Source organism: Misgurnus anguillicaudatus, chromosome 21 (genome assembly GCF_027580225.2).
Source record: "Misgurnus anguillicaudatus chromosome 21, ASM2758022v2, whole genome shotgun sequence".
Classification (NCBI taxonomy): domain Eukaryota; kingdom Metazoa; phylum Chordata; class Actinopteri; order Cypriniformes; family Cobitidae; genus Misgurnus; species Misgurnus anguillicaudatus.
The window spans coordinates 27,718,127-27,735,441 of record NC_073357.2 but is presented as its reverse complement, the minus strand read 5'-3'; the positions used below and the strand labels follow the sequence as shown (position 1 = coordinate 27,735,441).

Below are 17,315 nucleotides of genomic sequence, written 5' to 3'. Positions count from 1 at the left end.
GTTTTTTTATAATGTAAATACTTTTTACATTTTTGGTGCATCAAGAAATGTAAACAGAAGATTTACCCTTTACCCCACTACTAAGTCTGTAAATGTACAATTTCTTTATCTTAATGTTGTTGTTGTAATCTTACAAATTGTTTATAAGATAAGAATGACTTAATACCTGTGTCAACACATATATCCTCTGTAGTTATCTTTTAATTTTAAACAAATGACATGTAGTTAATGTAAAGTGACTAACAATAATAGATGCAGAATTGTGGAGGTTCTTGTATATTAAAGGGTTATCACATAATTGTCTTTTGTTAGGACACTTGTTTTGGATCCCAGCAGAACTTCACTCCACAGTCAAGAGCGGAAAGACTTTCCATGTCCTTTTCACTAAGCTCGAAGTCAAAAAGACACCCATTCTTCTTCACACGTTCTGGCTGACACGATTTCGGAAGCACTGGAATCTTCTGTTGTACGGCCCACCTCAGCAACACCTGCGCTGGTGTCCTTCCACACCTTTTTGCCACATCCTGAACCACAGGGTCTGACAAAAGAAGCCCTGTTCCAAGAGAGGAGTAGGCTTGGAAACACACCCCTGTTTCTTTACACAGAGCTCTAAGCTCATTTTGTACTAACTTTGGGTGAAACTCCACCTGAAGAACAGCTGGAGAAACTTTACAGTTCCTCAGAAGCTCCTGCATGTGTTCAACGGTATAATTAGAGACCCCTATGGCCCGAAATTTTCCTTCTGAGTAAAACTCCTCCAGAACAGCCCAGCTTTGAGCACGGTTTGCAGGGTTATGTTCATCCCCCACTGGCAGCCCCTGTGTACCTGGCCAATGAATAAGAAATAGATCAATGTAGCCTAGTCCCAAGTGCTCCAGGCTTCTTAGGCAACCATCCCTGGCTTTAGAACCCTGATCTTTAGGACCTAGTTTACTGGTAATGAAAACATCCTCTCGTGATAGGCCGTGCTTGGGCAGCAGGCAACGGAGGGCATGACCTACATGTGTTTCGTTACGGTACACTGCAGCTGTGTCAAAAGCACGGTAACCGGCTGCCAAAGCAGCATCTAAAGCGTTGTAGGTGTCCTCTTGCCCTTGCAAACGAAATGTGCCCAGTCCCAACAAAGGCATCCGGGTCCCGGTGTTGAGAAGTACAGATGGCTGAGTGTCTGTCATCGTGAGGTCTTAAACTGGACAATGAAATTCTGTGATACCTAGAGATGAATTATAGCAATATTGCAAATGTATCAGTACTGTAGTAATAATAGATTAAAACACACTTTGCAGACAAAATTCCAATGGGACAGTAAACAGGCATAACTTACCCAACAGGTTTTTAAAACCATTAAAAACAAATAGTTGCCAGGGAACTTGATCAAAGTCCAATGTACGTACAACACAGATCAGATTTTTTTAAATGTTAATTTAGACTGATGAGTTTTACCTGGAACACGTTGCTGCTGCAGCCTTATCTGACTGTTACAGTTGTGGTTTTATTACCCGACAACTTAACCTGACTTGATCATGAGACAGCACAAGGGCGGAACGTATTTCTGCATATGGCTAAACCGTAGATATAAATAAACGTAGATGTCTGCCTAGCGGCTGTTTCTATGGGCTACAGTCTTCCGCCATATTGAAACGGTCCGTAAACACTCGAGAGCAGATTAAACTGCGTGTGCAGCTGTATTTATACTTATTTATGAATATGTTGTGCTGGTGTATAGAACCAAACATTTCAATTGCTTAACTTATATACACCACACAGGCATTATCTAATATAAAAGTTATCATTGCTTAATACCTCTAATATTCAGCGAATCCATATAAAACATAAACTAACAAAATTTTACCAGTGAAAGGTAATCACATTAAACCACGGCAATTTTACAACCAGAGTCTTCTTCTTTTAAAATGTGCGGCAGGTTAGACGCCGTCGTAACCAGAGTCTTCGCAAAGTTGTGCTGATTTTACTGTGAGAGACGACGTGAACCGTTCCAAAATGGCGAATGCATCAACGTGTCCGTAGCTGTCGACTGGGACCCATCTATTCATACATGTCTATGACATTGGACCAATCAGAAGGCTTGTTCGACTTCATGCGGCGCCGCAAGAACTGTGTTTAGCGCATGATGTAAAACTACCGCGAGAGCCGAGTCGAATTTAGACGTCTCCGTGTGATTTTCCGAATGGCTCTCGCGGTACTTTGACGTCATCAGTGTGTCGGTTCTTGTGGCGATACATGAAGTCGAACAAGCCTAGTTTGTTGTGATGACGCCGAGGCGGGAACTCTGACAGGATTTCACAACCCGTCGGGGTTTATTTAACCATTAACACACCGGCGGCGTTTAAGTTGGCTCAGATACTTGATACTTTACGGTAAATGAGTAATTACCATATAATTTACATTGTAAATTGACACGTTATAAACATTTACATAAACACTGCTTTAGTATACATAAAAGTAACGTTATATAAGGTCATTTACCATTTGTAGAAACGTAGTAGATAAAATATAAAGATATTCACTCAACATCCTAAGGTACTTATACATTATTATTATCATAATCTCTTTTTTTGTATATTTTTTTCTGACGAAGGTGTCTTTTCATTAAATTGCTTAGTTACAGAATGTCTATCCAGGCCTTTTCTTACCCTGTACCTGAGACCAGATTTTTTCAGGCTGGACAACATGTCTACAAATGTAGGATAAGAAAAGGCGAGAGGAGCAGGTAAGACGATAAATACTTTTGTTTGATCATTTAAATTGGTTTGAGACATGATACAATGGTCATTTCTGATGAATTGTTAAAATGTCTAGTATGGACATTGTGTTTTACAGTAACTGTGAAGAATGCATGCTGGATGAAGAGTTAGTCAATGAGGAGCTGGAGGTTTAGCATCAAGTTTATTAGTTTAAATTTGATTGAAACTACACAAATAATGAGTCTTTCATTATTTCACCTAAATTTGTTTTGCAGGATGCTGTGCGTGCAGTGCTTGCAAACCTGGATGGGCTTCACCCCTTCACTACCCAGCATTTCAACATTTTTCCATGTATGCTTCTCTGAATAGATCTTTAAACATAGTGTACAATTTTGTTATTTTTGGCATTTTGACAGAACTTGAGCTGATATCAACAAGATGTACAGTACCATTCAAAATTTTAAAAACACTTGACTGAAATGTTTCTAATGACCTTAAAGGGGTTATATTATGCATTTTTTCTTTAAAGGACAAGTTCGGTTTTTTACACTTAAAGCCCTGTTTTCAGATTGTTTATGATGAAATAGAACGGTTTTGACTGAAATTTGGACATATGATGCTGGCCCGAGAATTTTCGGTTTCTGTTGTATCAGCCCCAACCTCTTCAATGGCTGCATAGGTGCACTAGAACAATCCTTTCTAAAATGCATTAAACCTTCGTTTACAAAGACGTGAAACTCACCGAGTGGTCAGGGATGTTCACTGATATGCTTACACAAAAAAAATCGCTGCAAAATATGCTTTCCAACAGGTTTTATCGTAGTTTTTGTTTGTAAAGGTGGGAGGTGATACAATAAACACCCGAAAATTCTCGGGCCAGCATGGTAAAATTGCCACTTTGTAGGCCTTAGCAAAAGTGTGCCGTTTTGGGGTGTGTCATTTAAAATGCAAATGAGCGGATGAAATGCAAACACTGATCACAATGATGATGGTTTGTTGTAATTGAAACTTAATTTTGCTGTCAACTATTTCTCTCTCTTTCTCTCTGCACTAAATGGCAGTGCCGTGGTTGGATAATGCAGATTAAGGGACTGTATTATTGTAAGTGGCCTTGCTACCTACATTAAAAAACAGACGAAATCTGAACAACCTAATTTTTCACATGCTTTCAAAAACGGCTTACCAAAACTAAGTTACTGGTTGGTGTTTTTCACGTTTTCTAGGTTGATAGAAGCACTGGGGACCCAATTATAGCACGTAAACATGGAAAAAGTCGGATTTTCACCCTATGACCCCTTTAAATATCTTTAAATATCTGAAGGTGTGTGTTGAAACGTTTGAAATTACGTTTGTAGACAAAAATGCAGTTTGCCAGCGTTTTAATTTCTTTCATTAGAAAACATTTTTTATTTTGTGATGATGATTTAGACAAAATAATGAAGAAAAAGAAACTTATATGAGTACATAATACATGGAAACTCCTCAGTGCTGTTAAAAGTTTCCCACAATTGTGTTATTACATAGTTTTGATGCATTTGCTATTATTCTGAAATATGGAAAAATATAGAGACTGGGCGTTTTGTACAGTACTGTATTCAAACTAAGACTGATAAGTGTTAGTATACAAATCTTTAGTATCATTACTGTTTTCTCTTATCCAGATAAGAGTAAATGGGAACAAGTGTCCAAACTGAGATTCATGAGGGAAGGTGTAAAACTGTCTGCATACCCCTTCCTCATCACACTGTACGTGGAGTGTCGTGAACCAACCGGTCGTTCAGGTGAGACTCCTCAATAGCAAACGTTCACTGTACCCTACATGATACTCACTGTGACATATGTGCTTGTGTCTTTTTTGTTTAACAGTGTTAAATACCAGTGTCTGTAACCTACCGGTAAGTGTCTCATATCATATTTATACAGCTGAGTCATATTGAAAACCACAAGAAATAAACTGTCAAACTTTCTGTTGATTTCATTTTGTTAATGGGATAATATCCTAATTGAAACTTCATATAGCTATATCACAAATATCTTATCATAGTTCTTGTTTTTGAGTTGGTCAATTGCTCAATATGTAAAGTTTTTAGGAAGGATTCATAGCTTAGAAAGGAAAGTGCCTGATAACATGTAAATGCCCACAGGAAAGAGAGACTATTTTACTTGCTGGTGACACACTGGTAAAAGACCAAACCACTGCAGTTGCACATCCAGAAGAGGGCGTTATGAGCCAGGGCAACCAACATAAACCATCTTTAGAGAATCTTCAGTAAGTGTGTTGTATAAAGTAATAGATCATTGCCAGGTCCTGCCCATCTTTTACGGTGTATTTAGATATTTGTTCCGTGTGTAGTGTAGGATAATATCATAAAATTTCTAGACTTTTAAGCACACATCCTAAACTATTCGCTTTAAATGCTTATATCTTCTGTATGCGGATGTTGATTCATACAAAAAGGCTTTTTTGTATTTGACAAATGAAAACGTCTCTGGTTACGTATGTAACTGTTGTTCCCTGAAAAGCGAAAGGGAGTATGGCAAGGGAGACGCAGCGTCTCGTTCCCTGAGACGCTGCTTCTCCCTTGCCATACTTCCTGCATCCCTGTAACGCCGTCTTTGGCAATATTTCAGATAGCGACATACTTCCTGGATCCCGCATCACCCTGTCTTTGTCGTTAAGCCTCACCATTGGTTGAATTTGATATACACATTCAGATGCACTTACCCCTGGAGGCGTCCTCAAAGTGTCACTGCAGTGATGCAGCACGAGTTCCCTCGAAAGGGAACTGTAACAATGTATCTTAAAACGTAACAGAATGTAACCTTGTTCTCACTTGAAACGTGTCCCCACATTTAGTCCTTGAATTTGAGGGTATTGGACCTGGAAAGTCCTTGAAAGGTCCTTGAATTTGAAGTTAACTAAGGTGTGGGAACCCTGTCTTTTGTTCTTAAAGGCTCATTGTACAAATTCAAGAAATCACTGTTTACATGATGTGCACACATCAAGCATGTGCATTCTGACTTCTTGCATTTTACACAAATGGTGCTTATTTTGGTGTCATGTTTTGTGGGGCACAACTGGCATCACATGTATTCACCTCTGGGTTTTCTGTGGGTTTGAATTCATCTGCTTTACAAAGTATTTCATATACAATGAAAATAGAAATGATAGTTTACATTTACTTTTTTGTGTCTGAGAAAGTCTTTATCACTACTGAAAATAGTGAGTAAAGCTCACTTTTCCCTTTCCAGGGTAGTAAAACACCAACATATACGCAATAAATGTATTTAATTTGTGTCTATACAGTTGCATTGGAACAAATAAATATGGGTCAAATTGACCATCAAAATCGTAACAAAAATCATTTTTTGTGCTAAAAAAACTTCAAAACACATCAGTGTATTCAAACTTTGCATTCATGTTCATGGCCCTAAATGAGAAAAAGTGACAAAATGTCTGGAAGAAAAAGATAACTTAAGTAGTATTTCATATACATTGTCAATAGAAATGATAGCTCACTTACCATCAGTATCAGTCTTTTTCAGAACTCAAAAGAGTGAGGAGAAGCATTTTTACCCCCATTTCAGGACAGTAAAACACCAATATAGCAAGAAACACTAAAAATATATATATATTAATTTAGGTCTATACAGTTGCTTTGGAGAAAAAAAATGGGTCAAATTGACCCGCGAACCTCAAAATCGTTACAATTTTTTTTTGGTACACTTCAAAACATATCAGCATGTCCAAACTTTGCATACATGTTCACGGCCATAAATGAGGAAAAAGTCACAAAATTTCAAGAATAAGATCACAGGATAACTGGTTTATCCGACAGCTTAAAAATCAAAACGGGTCAAATTGACCCGGAACATAATATAAGGGTTAAACTTTGCAGTCCAAGTTGAACCGTAACAGACTTTTTTACAGGAAGTGTAATATGTAGTACATGAGCACCTAATCATTCAAAAGGCCACTCAAAGTGATGATGAAACAAACCTGTTACATAAGCTGTCAAATTAAAGGATGGTGATCCTGTCAGATCAACCAAAACCCAGGAGATATTTCTGGGATTTTCCTTATTGTTTTTAGTGATAGATGATAAGTTGATATAAGGTCTTGTGTCAGATGCAGCAGTTATGAAACCTCAGAGGAGCCTGAGCACTGGGCGCCATCTCAATGAAGCTGTCACTCAATCTTAAGGCAAAACATAATAATTTAGCTGTTAAAATAACATCCTCTCTCATCTAATTCTTCCTTATAGGCACGGATGTACAAATCAATAAAAAAGCAGAGAACAGAACTTGACATCTACTTTTAATTCTGCCTTGAACTCATTTTCAGTTTGTGGTGGGCGATAGATGCTGAAGTAAATGATTGATGTTGGTTTATGCTGACAAGGACTCAGCAGTCCGTGTAAAAATAGATACCTTTTCACAGAGGATTTGTGAGTGTGTGCGTGCGTGCGTGCGTGCGTGCGTGCGTGCGTGTGTGTGTGTGTGTGTGTGTGTGTGTGTGTGTGTGTGTGTGTGTGAGATGAAAACCCTCAAGCTGGTAAGCTTGCACACTTTCCTAACACAGATCTTCTGTTTTTATGTAAAATGCACTGGAAATGGGAACAGGAATATATAATATGTCAAATACAATAGAACAAATGGATCTTTCTCTCCTCGTTTCTCTTTCAGGGAGTCCCTTTGCTTGGCTGATGGTGCAGAAGGGATGGTTTGTGGCAGTGAGGTTAGTGTATGTTTATGTATGTGTGGTAGGCCGTTTTATTTCTCCATCACTAATCATCTGTAATTGCCCCTTGAGGGTGCACAATCTGACATATTAGCCCATTCAGGTGGCATAAGTACTCCATTATGTTAATTATAGAAGCTGGTAAAAATAAAAACCTGTTTCAGGTACATCTGGGATAGATTTAGAAGCGAACTCATCCGTCATTGTTAATCTCTTTCATAGTCTCTCTTAATGCTTGCTCGGTTGTACTTTTTCTGTTGCAGATTCATGCTGAATCAGATGATGGTAAATTGCACACTCAGAATATCTCTTACTTACCCTGCATGTTTCTTTATTATATTAAATAATTTCTTTAACATTAAGTAAATTACCAGGCAAATAGAAGGGTTTACAATCCCATCTTTTATCAGTTTATTACTATCCTAATATCAAAGTACTGTATTAGTTTTTTTTTTTTTTTTTTTTTTTTGAGGATTAATAAGCAAATAATAAGTTTATTTTATCTTAACTTAGCATTAATTTACATTTTTTAAAATTTGTAAATTTAGCTGTCCCTGAAACTTCTAACCCAGAATCAGTTACTGGACAGAACACGGGGATCATTACCAAACTAGCAAGGTAAGCGATGCATTGACTATTTTTCAACAGGTTTTGCAAACCCTCCTGATGTCAGTTGTGTGAAAAACTGATAATTTGGCCTAAAACAACAAACCATTAGTTAAGTTATTACCAGTGTTGGCTCGTGACTGCTTATCCGAGGGGCGCTAATTCAAAATAAGTCATCGGAGTGTCATGTGTGTTGCTTGTGTTTTCAAAATATGTGTTCGTTGCGTCATGTGCATCATGTGTGTTGTCAAAATAAGTGCCTTCTGCACACGCGTCAAAACCGTTTATGATAACAGAGATGTTCACATTCACAAAATACACACAAGACACTCACTTAAACTCTGACTATGCATGAGATTATACGAGTATCTGGCAAACGCGATCGTCTCTTTTATCATAAACCCTTTGAAAAAAGGAACCACACACATGACGGGCTACATACATGTTGTGACGAACTTCGCATCGTGTGTCCTCGAAAAAAGAAGTCACCGGCTGCCGCTGCTTATTACACGCCGCAGCTTTAACAATGGACAGTATCATGACTTATCAAATACATACTGTGCTAGCAAGTGCTTTTTTAAACAATCACATCAAGGAGTTTCAGTACAACCTATTGTACTGTAAAACTTATCAGGACTAAGTTCTTTCATAAATCTGCTTTTCAACTGAAATGCTAGAATCCGGACTGAGAATGGATTTTTTTTTCATCACCTGCATGTTTCATGTTCTCCCACAGCTCCCTGTTTCCTTTTTCTATGTTTTTCCACAAGAGTTCTGCAAAATAACATTTCAAACCGACATTCCTTGACACTGTTTTTGTTGGAGAAATTCTGTTTTAGTTTGAAATGTCTTAAAAGTCTGAATTGCAGTTGTTTATAATTGCAGTTGTTTGTAATGTACTGTATGTTTAGCTTTTGTTCAGAGTGTAGAAATTGCTATTCTAATGTTCATTATGTGCAGTGTGTTTCAAATACATGTATTTTTAACAATTGCTGATAAGTGTAAATTATTTTTTGTGTGCGTGAGGCATTTTGCGGGTGTGTGTGTGACACACCACTCCCAATAAGTAAGGTGAAGTCATAAGCCAAGGTTCTACATAAGTCTATGCATAGAGACAGAGCGCAGCGCGTCATAACCTGAAAACCACGGCCACCGGGGGGGAAAACAATCCAACCGTCTCCATTGACTTTGTATTGCACGAGGCCGCCTCCTTGTCATTTCTGCCCTATAACAAAAAACACAATAATGCCTAAAAGCTGCTGTGTGACAATATGTACAGCTAACAAGCAAAAAAAAACAGAAATATGTTTTTATAAGCTGTGGAGCCATAAAACCCAGCCTTTAAGGAGAAAAAAAGTGGATCGCCGACTACGTTTCCCCCTAGTGGACACAGTTCTACTAATATGAGTACTATGAAAAGTTGCCTGTTTCCACTTTTGTGTCTTTAAACGATCGTTTTTTGGGGTCGACAGCTTATAAAAACTTATTTCTGGGTTTTTTGGCTTGTTAGCTGTACACATTTTCAAACATCAGCTTTTAGGCATTATTCTGTTTTTAAGTTTTATCTGTAAATAAGTTTTTATAATTAAAGAGCAAAAACTCTTTAGTGTTGCTTTAACCTGATAAGGAACACTGTGCCGTACACGGCACACCCCCTCCCTTGCACGTGAGGCTGCATAAACGTCATTGTAACTTTGAAGCATTAAATCTTCAAAATATACGGTCATGCGGCACATCGTTGTAAAGCTTAGACTTTAGGGATTCCATTAAGCGCACACACAAAGCATCATATGATTTATAGCAGTCATAAAACTGTAATCAAGTTGTTAGTTACCTGAACCGGGCGGTGCCGATTTAGGATATTTACTTACCTTCAAAATCTTCCCTTTATCCACTTCAGTGAAATTGTCCAAAACAAATTGTTCATAAATCCCCAAAAGTCCAAGGAAATGGAATATCCAAGCCTTTTAATCAAAAACTATTTGTTCATCTTACAATCTTGACGTTTCTGACCGAATTACGATATAAATAGTGTATACAATTAGTTCACTAACGGACATTCGTTTGAATCTCACTTTTCATTCACCATTTATGAATATATTTGGATGTCACGTTTATTGTGCAACGTCTGAGGAACAAATATGCCCCTTTGTGGAATTTCAGCCGTTCCATAAGAGGCTACGTGAGGTATTTGGTTAACATAAGCCCAAGATATTTTCACATTTTATTCTACGACATAAAACACACCAGTAATACTTGTGACATTTTAATGTGTTTTGAAAAGAGTGTTTGCTAACAAGTTGCTACATGGGACTACAGACTTTGTCAGGGACTTTAAACGTCATCATGGGCACAGTTTGCAACAAAGATTCATCCAGAGTGTATTTCCTTATCAGGGAACATGTTTTTAAATGTGTTTAACCCTAATAAGTCCCTTGGGGTCAATCTTACCCCCAAGCCACTTTTCTTTAGTTAAAAAACAAGGTTCCCTTCATCTCAGTGAAATAAGATTTTGTGACTTTTAAAGACTATCTGTCAATATTCATATAAAAAAAACTGGGCTTGATTCGGTCGATCAAAAGAGGTGTAATTTCTTTTTTACTTAAATAGACCCTTGGGGGTAAAAATGACTCCAATTGAAAATGAATGGGGAATGCAAAAAATATTTTTTCTTTTTATTTGTTAAAACAATGCATCCAGAATAAATCTGAAAATTTCAACACAGAAAAACACAGGCCTGGTACTAGAGCACAAATGCAATATAGAAAAGACATGCTCGATCACAAACAGACACACAAACACACAAAGGTATGACTGCCACAGAGAGCGTTTTTATAGAATTTAGCACAAAAAAAACACAGCCGCAGATGTAAAGTTGTGGGCTCTAATGCTCACACAGGTGTGCACACACACAAAAACTCACAAAGATAGAGTAATACTTACACACACACACACACACACACACACACACACATAAAGACAGACAAGCAGAAAGACCAAGTTACACGCACACAGAGACACACATTTACATTCAGTCAAATTTCTGTGGCATTTTGTAAAAACAAACATTTCAAAATGCATCAAAAACTACAAAAAATCTAATATTTGAAATAATATTTATTTTTAATGTCCTTTCTAATGTTTAAATATACATAAATTCACAAAATGTATCACTAAATTAGTGATGTGAGCGGTTGGCCACATTCAGTAAAATGAATGTGTCTCTATGGGTGAAATTATTTATTTCCTAAACTGTAATTCTTTTATGTTTTTTTCTAAACCCCAAATGGCTGAATTCAACACATAACATCTAGATCAATATCTAAAAAAATTGTAATCAAATTTAGATCATAATTTATGTGAATTTTTCATAAAAATTTGATTTTTTCCAACAGTCTCTCGACATCATTGCCATCACCACCAGACTTCCGACAGCTCTTTCAAACTATATTAACCCTCATAAGCCCCGATTTTCCTGGATGAAATGTATATATTTTTGTAATCTTTTAATTTCTGGGGTCATTTTTATCCCTGCGGAACTATAGAAAATCGGGGCTTATGAGGGTTAATATAGTTTGAAAGAGCTGTCGGAAGTCTGGTGGTGATGGCATTGATGTCGAGAGACTGTTGTGTAGTTTGCTTGTAGGTTAGCTTTTATTAGTAATCACATTTAGACTTAAAAGTCATAAAAGTTGAGTTCATCTGTAAAGATTATCTTGTTGGGCAGAACGTGTCATAAACTCACAGAGCTTTTTGTGCGATAAGTCTATGGGAAAAATAAAGCGGCTTTTTGGCAAAGAAATCAGTGCCCTGCTAACGTCTGGGTTGGCCTACAAAAATACATGCAGCACTCTATAGTCAGCACCAGGGAATGGATGAATAAGAAGTTTGACAAACAAGTTCTAAAGGAAGAGTTTACCTTTATAACAGACCGATGTAGCTAGCGAGAGTATGGTCAAAGATATTTTACCCAAGATGTGTCACTGCTATTGCTTTAAATGGGGGACAGTGACCAAACATTGCATTCGTACTTGATGCCTTTGAATGCAGCATTTTAGAGATTTCTGCTGCAGCCCTGGAGACATTGCAAACATGGTGGCACAGTGACGCAACTTCCTTAAAAAGACTTTGATATGGTGTAGTCTATGGTAGGGGTTTTCAAACTGTTTTACAGTATTACAGTGGGATAAGGTGGGTCGCGCAAAGTCGCTTGGCTGTAGCAATTAATGACCCAAAAACAGTTCAGTCCAACTAATGACAAGCAATAACAATGATTTCATGTTGGTGGGTCCTGGCACTATTTGAGTGGGTTGTAAAACGTAAAAGTTTGGGAAACACTGGTCTATGGCATAACCTGACATTTGCCTCTTAACCGTGTACTTGTAGAAAAACGGACACCAACACAGAGCTATAAACACCAGCAATCGTGTAAATGCCATAACCATGGTACAGCACAAGGTAGAAATTTAAAGGAACAGTATGTAAGAAATTTATATCAATTAATCATAAAATGGCCCTGATATGTCACTAGACATTAAGAAATAATTTTAATTTCAAATACTTATATCACTGACAACAGCGGTCTGGCCAGGATATTGTCATTTAAAAAGTGGAATTGCAGCCCTCAACTGATGTTTATGTTGTCATGTTGTGTATTGGCCACCAGTTGTGTGATTGCAGTACCAGTTTTAGCCACAAGTTTTGTGATTGCAATACCAGTTTTGGCCACATTCCTACATACTGTGTTCCTTTAACCATTATACACTTAGGAGGAACGATGTCTCTTGTTCTCTGCAATTAATGAATATATTTATTTTCAGCTTAATTAAAATGCCTTTGATACGAATTAAAATTAAATTGAATGTTCAACGAAATTAGGAGCGCTGCTCCTGACATATAACCACAGACAGATAAGGAAGGACCAGAGACAATAATCTGAATGCACATTTCACAACATTGTGCATATTTTACAATTCAGAATAATTTATATGTATTAGTTACAATAAAATTTGTACTTGAGTTCATAGTTCAAGTTTAGATACTTATGTGGATAGATTAGTTTAGTTTGACTAAAAGCAGCATGAGCAATTACATAAGGGAAATCCGGAGGGGTCATACAGTTCAGTTTGTCAGTCAAGTAGAGAATGAGAAATTGAACAGCAATAAGTGAATGTACATGTAAAACTTTTTTGACAGGCAATGGGGAGGGTGCCCTGATAAACATGCACAGTGAAGAGGACACATTGGTTAGTGGGTGGGACTTTACTTATACCTGCACTACATAAATTAATCTGAGACAAAGAATTACACACTTGCATCTGTCTTGAGATCAATATTTTATCTGAACACACTTTGACAAAGTCCACATCTACAGGTAAACTTGTCTATTTCCTTTGAGTCTCTAATATGTGAAATACTTTTAATGTTTGCATATAAGAAATAATATCGTCATGTTGCCAAATATCTTTAGACTTTTTTTAAAAACATGTTTGGTAAACATCTGGAAATTGTGTTGCACCAAAACATTTTAGTTTAAAAATGTTATGATAAAGTTGCATGTACAGTTTTGCTCAAAATTCTCAGATTGTTTAATTTGTCATTTTTGCAATTTCAACAACTTTCTTTAGCGGTATTATGCTTAGATTAATCTTTTCACAATATAGGGGCATCATTTTATTATTGATCAAGATTGCAGCAGAATGTACATAAACCATATTCAGAAATGTTCAGTAAATTTTCATATAGTTTAAGGCATATGTTTTCAAGTTTTATCTATTATAGGGCCAGTGATTTGCATGGATATAAATGTATACAATAATATGTAAAAATATATCAAATAGAGAAACTCTGATCAATGAGCATAAACACAACACTAAGCAAAACGTTTACTGTATGATGAAGTAGATAAGTCCCAAAATACTAAAATATTTTTAAATGGTCTGTGTCACATGACCAGCTTTATAGTTATACAGGTAGCTACTGTTTGATGGTATAGGGTACTTTTGTGGGTAACAATTTTACCTCATATTGCTTCTTGCTCCCATTGCTTTTAAAGCATCTTAAGTAATATTAACACAATATTAACAATAATTTGCTTGATCGTCCTCAGGTTAACATCATCATGATGTTCCGCTCTATGACATCTGATCTGATTGTACTCACGTTGCTTTTGGTTCTGTTAGTACTGCTAATGCCTTATACTTGGAGTTTTCAAGCACTGAGTCCTGGCTGCCACCTCTTCCGTGAGTAAAAGCAAACTACTGTTATAAAAATTGTACATACACTATAAGAAAGAATGTGTTAATTTTTTACACATTTTTTGTGTTACCCTATTTAACACATTATGTATCATTTCGTTTTGAATTTTATTTTGTGTTCAAATAAATTAAAGAGACAACACAAGATGTGTTAAAAACAACACAAAGTGTGTTGTTCCAAAAATAACACAGAGATGTGTCTAGTTAAGGATTTAATGTCCTGTCCTTAATACAACATGTGTTGCTTTAATGCATTCGTTTTACTAAATCATATCTAAAGTAAAAATTGTCATCCTTCTTTTTACATCTAGCATTTAATGTAACCATACGGACAGACAAACGTGGGACGTGTCGAGGAACCCAGGTGGTCTATGCTTGTGTGGGCTACTGTGAATCGAGCGCCTTCCCTTCCCGTTACTCTGTATCAGTGGCCTCAAACTTTACCCACAACATAACGTCTGCTTCACGCTGTTGCACCATTAGCAAGGATGTAAAGGTAGAGTATTGGCAGTATGTTGTTCTAACTATTGTGTTTTTATAAGATTAAATTGTACCATTACTTCAATGATGCTGGATTATTTTCTTCTGTGGATTAACTAATTCCACTATAATTCCATTGTGGAAAATCTGCATTATATTTAATAATGGGAATAATTAATTGTGTTTTTGGTCATTTGTTAAAGGCCCTACTGATTCGTTTTGTCTTTCTCAGGTTAAAATCCGTCTTCACTGTCCTCGTGGCCAACACCATGATGATATTGAGATCTTGACTGCACGTGCCTGTCGCTGCAACATGTGTCACAAATCCCGTTACTGAGACTCCACATGAGGAACTTGTGAAAAGAGCTTTGTGCAATTATAATAAAATTAGTTGACACTTGACAGATAAAACAATATTCTGATTTTACATTTTATTTATTTTTTGTTTGTTTCTAATGTCAGTCTGACCTAATGACATCAGGAATGTAGGCCTACATATCACATAACGCTTAACCCTGGAGACCAATGGGTCAAATTTGGCCAATGTTAATTGATGCTAAGAGAAGGGTTCTTGGGTTCTCCAGGGTTAAAATGATATTTTGCACAAAGATTGCACTTTTGGACAACCTTTGCTGTCTAATGTTCTGCTAAAGGAGTGTTTTTATTTCTCTACATATCAATAACTTACAGAAGTCAAGAGAGGACATGCACTATTATTATTTTTGCTTATATTTTTACTATATATTATTTTTGTGATCACAAGATGGCACAAGACTGTAAAATCCTATTTTCAAAAGGTAAAGATTGCTTTTACAGAGTACTGTAAACACTGGTGGTTCAGGTCACATGCATGTCTTCCGGATTTAAATAAAATTATAGCTGAAAGATATTATTGAACATCGACGCTATTAATGTTGCACTACACTGTGGAACCTGGGAGTTAACTCGACTCGGACCATTTGGGGAAACCGGTTGCATTGGACCATTTGAGTTTTGGAACACATGGATTTGAGTGCTGTGAACTTAAACAAATTGAGTCATGTGCAGTTATACACTTATATTTAAGTTCACACTACTTAAATATAAGTGCATAATTGCACATTACTCAAGTTCACAGTACTTAAATGTATGTGTTTTAAAACTTAAATGGTTTAAGGCAACCGGTTTCCTTAAATGGTTTAACCCTTTATGGGGCAAGTAACCATATTTAGTCACTTCCGCACACATTCAAAGAGCCCTCCCCCTGCCTTCATTTGGAATAGTAGAGTCATGTAGTTTTCTCTTAGCCGATCAGGGGAGATCAAGCTATCTCACGGATATTAACATCAAGGCATCTGACCAATCAGTAGTGGCCTGGAGCACCTCAAACACAGCCATCTTCCAGAAATCAAAAATATTACTTTTTTGAACCTGGCTTCTCCCACAGCAATAGTTATAACATCATAACTAAGTTGATGTAACTCACAAATTATTCAACCAAATTATTTGGTTGAATAGTTGTGCTAAAGATTGAGATTGTTGTTATTTGCATAGCATTTTTTAAAATTTGCTTAATGTTTGACTGAAAACTAAACGCACCATATTTGATCATATGCCCTGTTCACCTAAGTGGCACAAATGTCTATTTTTAGACATATGCCTTATAAATGTATGTTTTCAATTATAGTTAAATGGCATACAAAGGTACTTATTGTTAGTGTGAGGCCTAGTACTGTGTGAATTGATTTAAATTACTAAATATTGGTTTGTGATAAAACACAATTATGAGCAAATATAAGTGGTACTAACAGTAGTTATGAATGAATTTTCTGTTTTTATTATGTTTTTATATTTTCTATGTCAATACTCTTTTTTCCAGTAGATCTACATTACGCTGTTACTGTTTTCCTTTACAAATAAATGAGAGTTGGTTTAATATTAAGCATATTTCTTTTGCAGCTGTCTGCTCGGCAGCTGAGAAGAGGGGTACCATTGTTGTTCCTGTAAACCCAGTCAAGCCAGTATCAGTACCGCAAGACCATGTCTCTAAATAAATGTTCCTATGTCTCTAAATAGCTTGTGCCTATAATAAATAAATGTTCCTTGCAGTTTGTGTGTGTTTTTTATCAAATTTTAAAAATTCACTCTCTATAATTTATTTTACCCTAGACAGGCAAGTGCTCATATATGGTAACTTCGTTGACCTTGATTTGCAATGCAAAGGTGAAAAATATTGTTACTTTTTTTTTTTAAAGAATGTCCTGTAACATCCCCCATTGGCTTTCTGAGGTTAAAAGTTAGAATTTCCAAAGATTTCAATGAGTGCCCTATAAAGGGTTAAGTTAAGTTGACTGTTAGGTTTTACAGTGTACTTTGCATAAAATGTGAGAATATTGACAAAATACATAACTAATTAGCATGAATAATACCAAATAAATACTACCTAAGTTGATCTGAGTGTAGATAGGAAACTATGGCATGATTATTCAAAGCTGCCACTTGAGAAGCCAGTCAGATCATTTCTATGGCCGTGGTCATGACCTCTGT

General features: G+C 36.5%; 3 protein-coding genes across 14 annotated transcripts; 2 read left to right on the top strand and 1 right to left on the bottom strand.

The window, feature by feature from the left end:
• Nucleotides 1-126: 126 nt before the first annotated feature.
• On the bottom strand, nucleotides 127-1,992 carry LOC129440852 (glyoxal reductase). Of its 3 annotated transcripts, none has more exons than XM_055200423.2 (2): nucleotides 1,853-1,992; nucleotides 127-1,213 (listed from the first exon to the last, which is right to left on the bottom strand). In XM_055200423.2, exon 2 carries the CDS (start codon nucleotides 1,173-1,175, stop codon nucleotides 309-311), a length of 867 nt encoding a protein of 288 aa, XP_055056398.2. In that variant the 5' UTR covers nucleotides 1,176-1,213; nucleotides 1,853-1,992; the 3' UTR covers nucleotides 127-308. The 3 variants fall into 3 exon arrangements, with proteins under 3 accessions (XP_055056398.2, XP_055056384.2, XP_055056390.2); XM_055200409.2 differs by lacking the exon at nucleotides 1,853-1,992 and adding an exon at nucleotides 1,325-1,837; XM_055200415.2 differs by lacking the exon at nucleotides 1,853-1,992 and adding an exon at nucleotides 1,444-1,837.
• Nucleotides 1,993-2,045: 53 nt separating this feature from the next.
• LOC129440873 (membrane-anchored junction protein) lies at nucleotides 2,046-9,037 on the top strand. 9 transcript variants are annotated; one of them, XM_073859961.1, is made up of 12 exons: nucleotides 2,046-2,378; nucleotides 2,497-2,541; nucleotides 2,624-2,731; nucleotides 2,821-2,893; nucleotides 2,981-3,056; nucleotides 4,367-4,486; nucleotides 4,572-4,600; nucleotides 4,850-4,974; nucleotides 7,392-7,438; nucleotides 7,669-7,731; nucleotides 7,995-8,064; nucleotides 8,789-9,037. In XM_073859961.1, exons 3-12 carry the CDS (start codon nucleotides 2,631-2,633, stop codon nucleotides 8,835-8,837), a joined length of 753 nt encoding a protein of 250 aa, XP_073716062.1. In that variant the 5' UTR covers nucleotides 2,046-2,378; nucleotides 2,497-2,541; nucleotides 2,624-2,630; the 3' UTR covers nucleotides 8,838-9,037. The 9 variants fall into 9 exon arrangements, 8 of the variants coding, with proteins under 8 accessions (XP_073716062.1, XP_073716060.1, XP_073716065.1 ...); XR_012360447.1 differs by lacking the exon at nucleotides 2,497-2,541 and having other exon boundaries at nucleotides 7,710-7,731; nucleotides 8,789-8,846; XM_073859959.1 differs by lacking the exon at nucleotides 2,497-2,541.
• Nucleotides 9,038-12,033: 2,996 nt separating this feature from the next.
• Nucleotides 12,034-15,203, top strand: gpha2 (glycoprotein hormone subunit alpha 2). Of its 2 annotated transcripts, none has more exons than XM_073859965.1 (4): nucleotides 12,034-12,498; nucleotides 14,162-14,294; nucleotides 14,621-14,805; nucleotides 15,022-15,203. In XM_073859965.1, exons 1-4 carry the CDS (start codon nucleotides 12,496-12,498, stop codon nucleotides 15,124-15,126), a joined length of 426 nt encoding a protein of 141 aa, XP_073716066.1. In that variant the 5' UTR covers nucleotides 12,034-12,495; the 3' UTR covers nucleotides 15,127-15,203. The 2 variants fall into 2 exon arrangements, with proteins under 2 accessions (XP_073716066.1, XP_055056474.1); XM_055200499.2 differs by lacking the exon at nucleotides 12,034-12,498 and adding an exon at nucleotides 13,162-13,426.
• Nucleotides 15,204-17,315: the final 2,112 nt, after the last annotated feature.

Excerpts from the sequence above, each read along its gene's own strand:
- gpha2 (XM_073859965.1), top strand. Across the intron at positions 14,295-14,620 it reads TCCTGGCTGCCACCTCTTCC|CATTTAATGTAACCATACGG; the intron begins GTGAGTAAAAGC and ends TTTTACATCTAG. Across the intron at positions 14,806-15,021 it reads CCATTAGCAAGGATGTAAAG|GTTAAAATCCGTCTTCACTG; the intron begins GTAGAGTATTGG and ends TGTCTTTCTCAG.
- LOC129440873 (XM_073859959.1), top strand. The coding sequence starts at position 2,631 with ATGTCTATCCAGGCCTTTTCTTACCCTGTACCTGAGACCAGATTTTTT. Across the intron at positions 7,732-7,994 it reads TCATGCTGAATCAGATGATG|CTGTCCCTGAAACTTCTAAC; the intron begins GTAAATTGCACA and ends TTGTAAATTTAG. Across the intron at positions 8,065-8,788 it reads ATCATTACCAAACTAGCAAG|CTCCCTGTTTCCTTTTTCTA; the intron begins GTAAGCGATGCA and ends GTTCTCCCACAG.
- LOC129440852 (XM_055200423.2), bottom strand. The coding sequence starts at position 1,175 with ATGACAGACACTCAGCCATCTGTACTTCTCAACACCGGGACCCGGATG.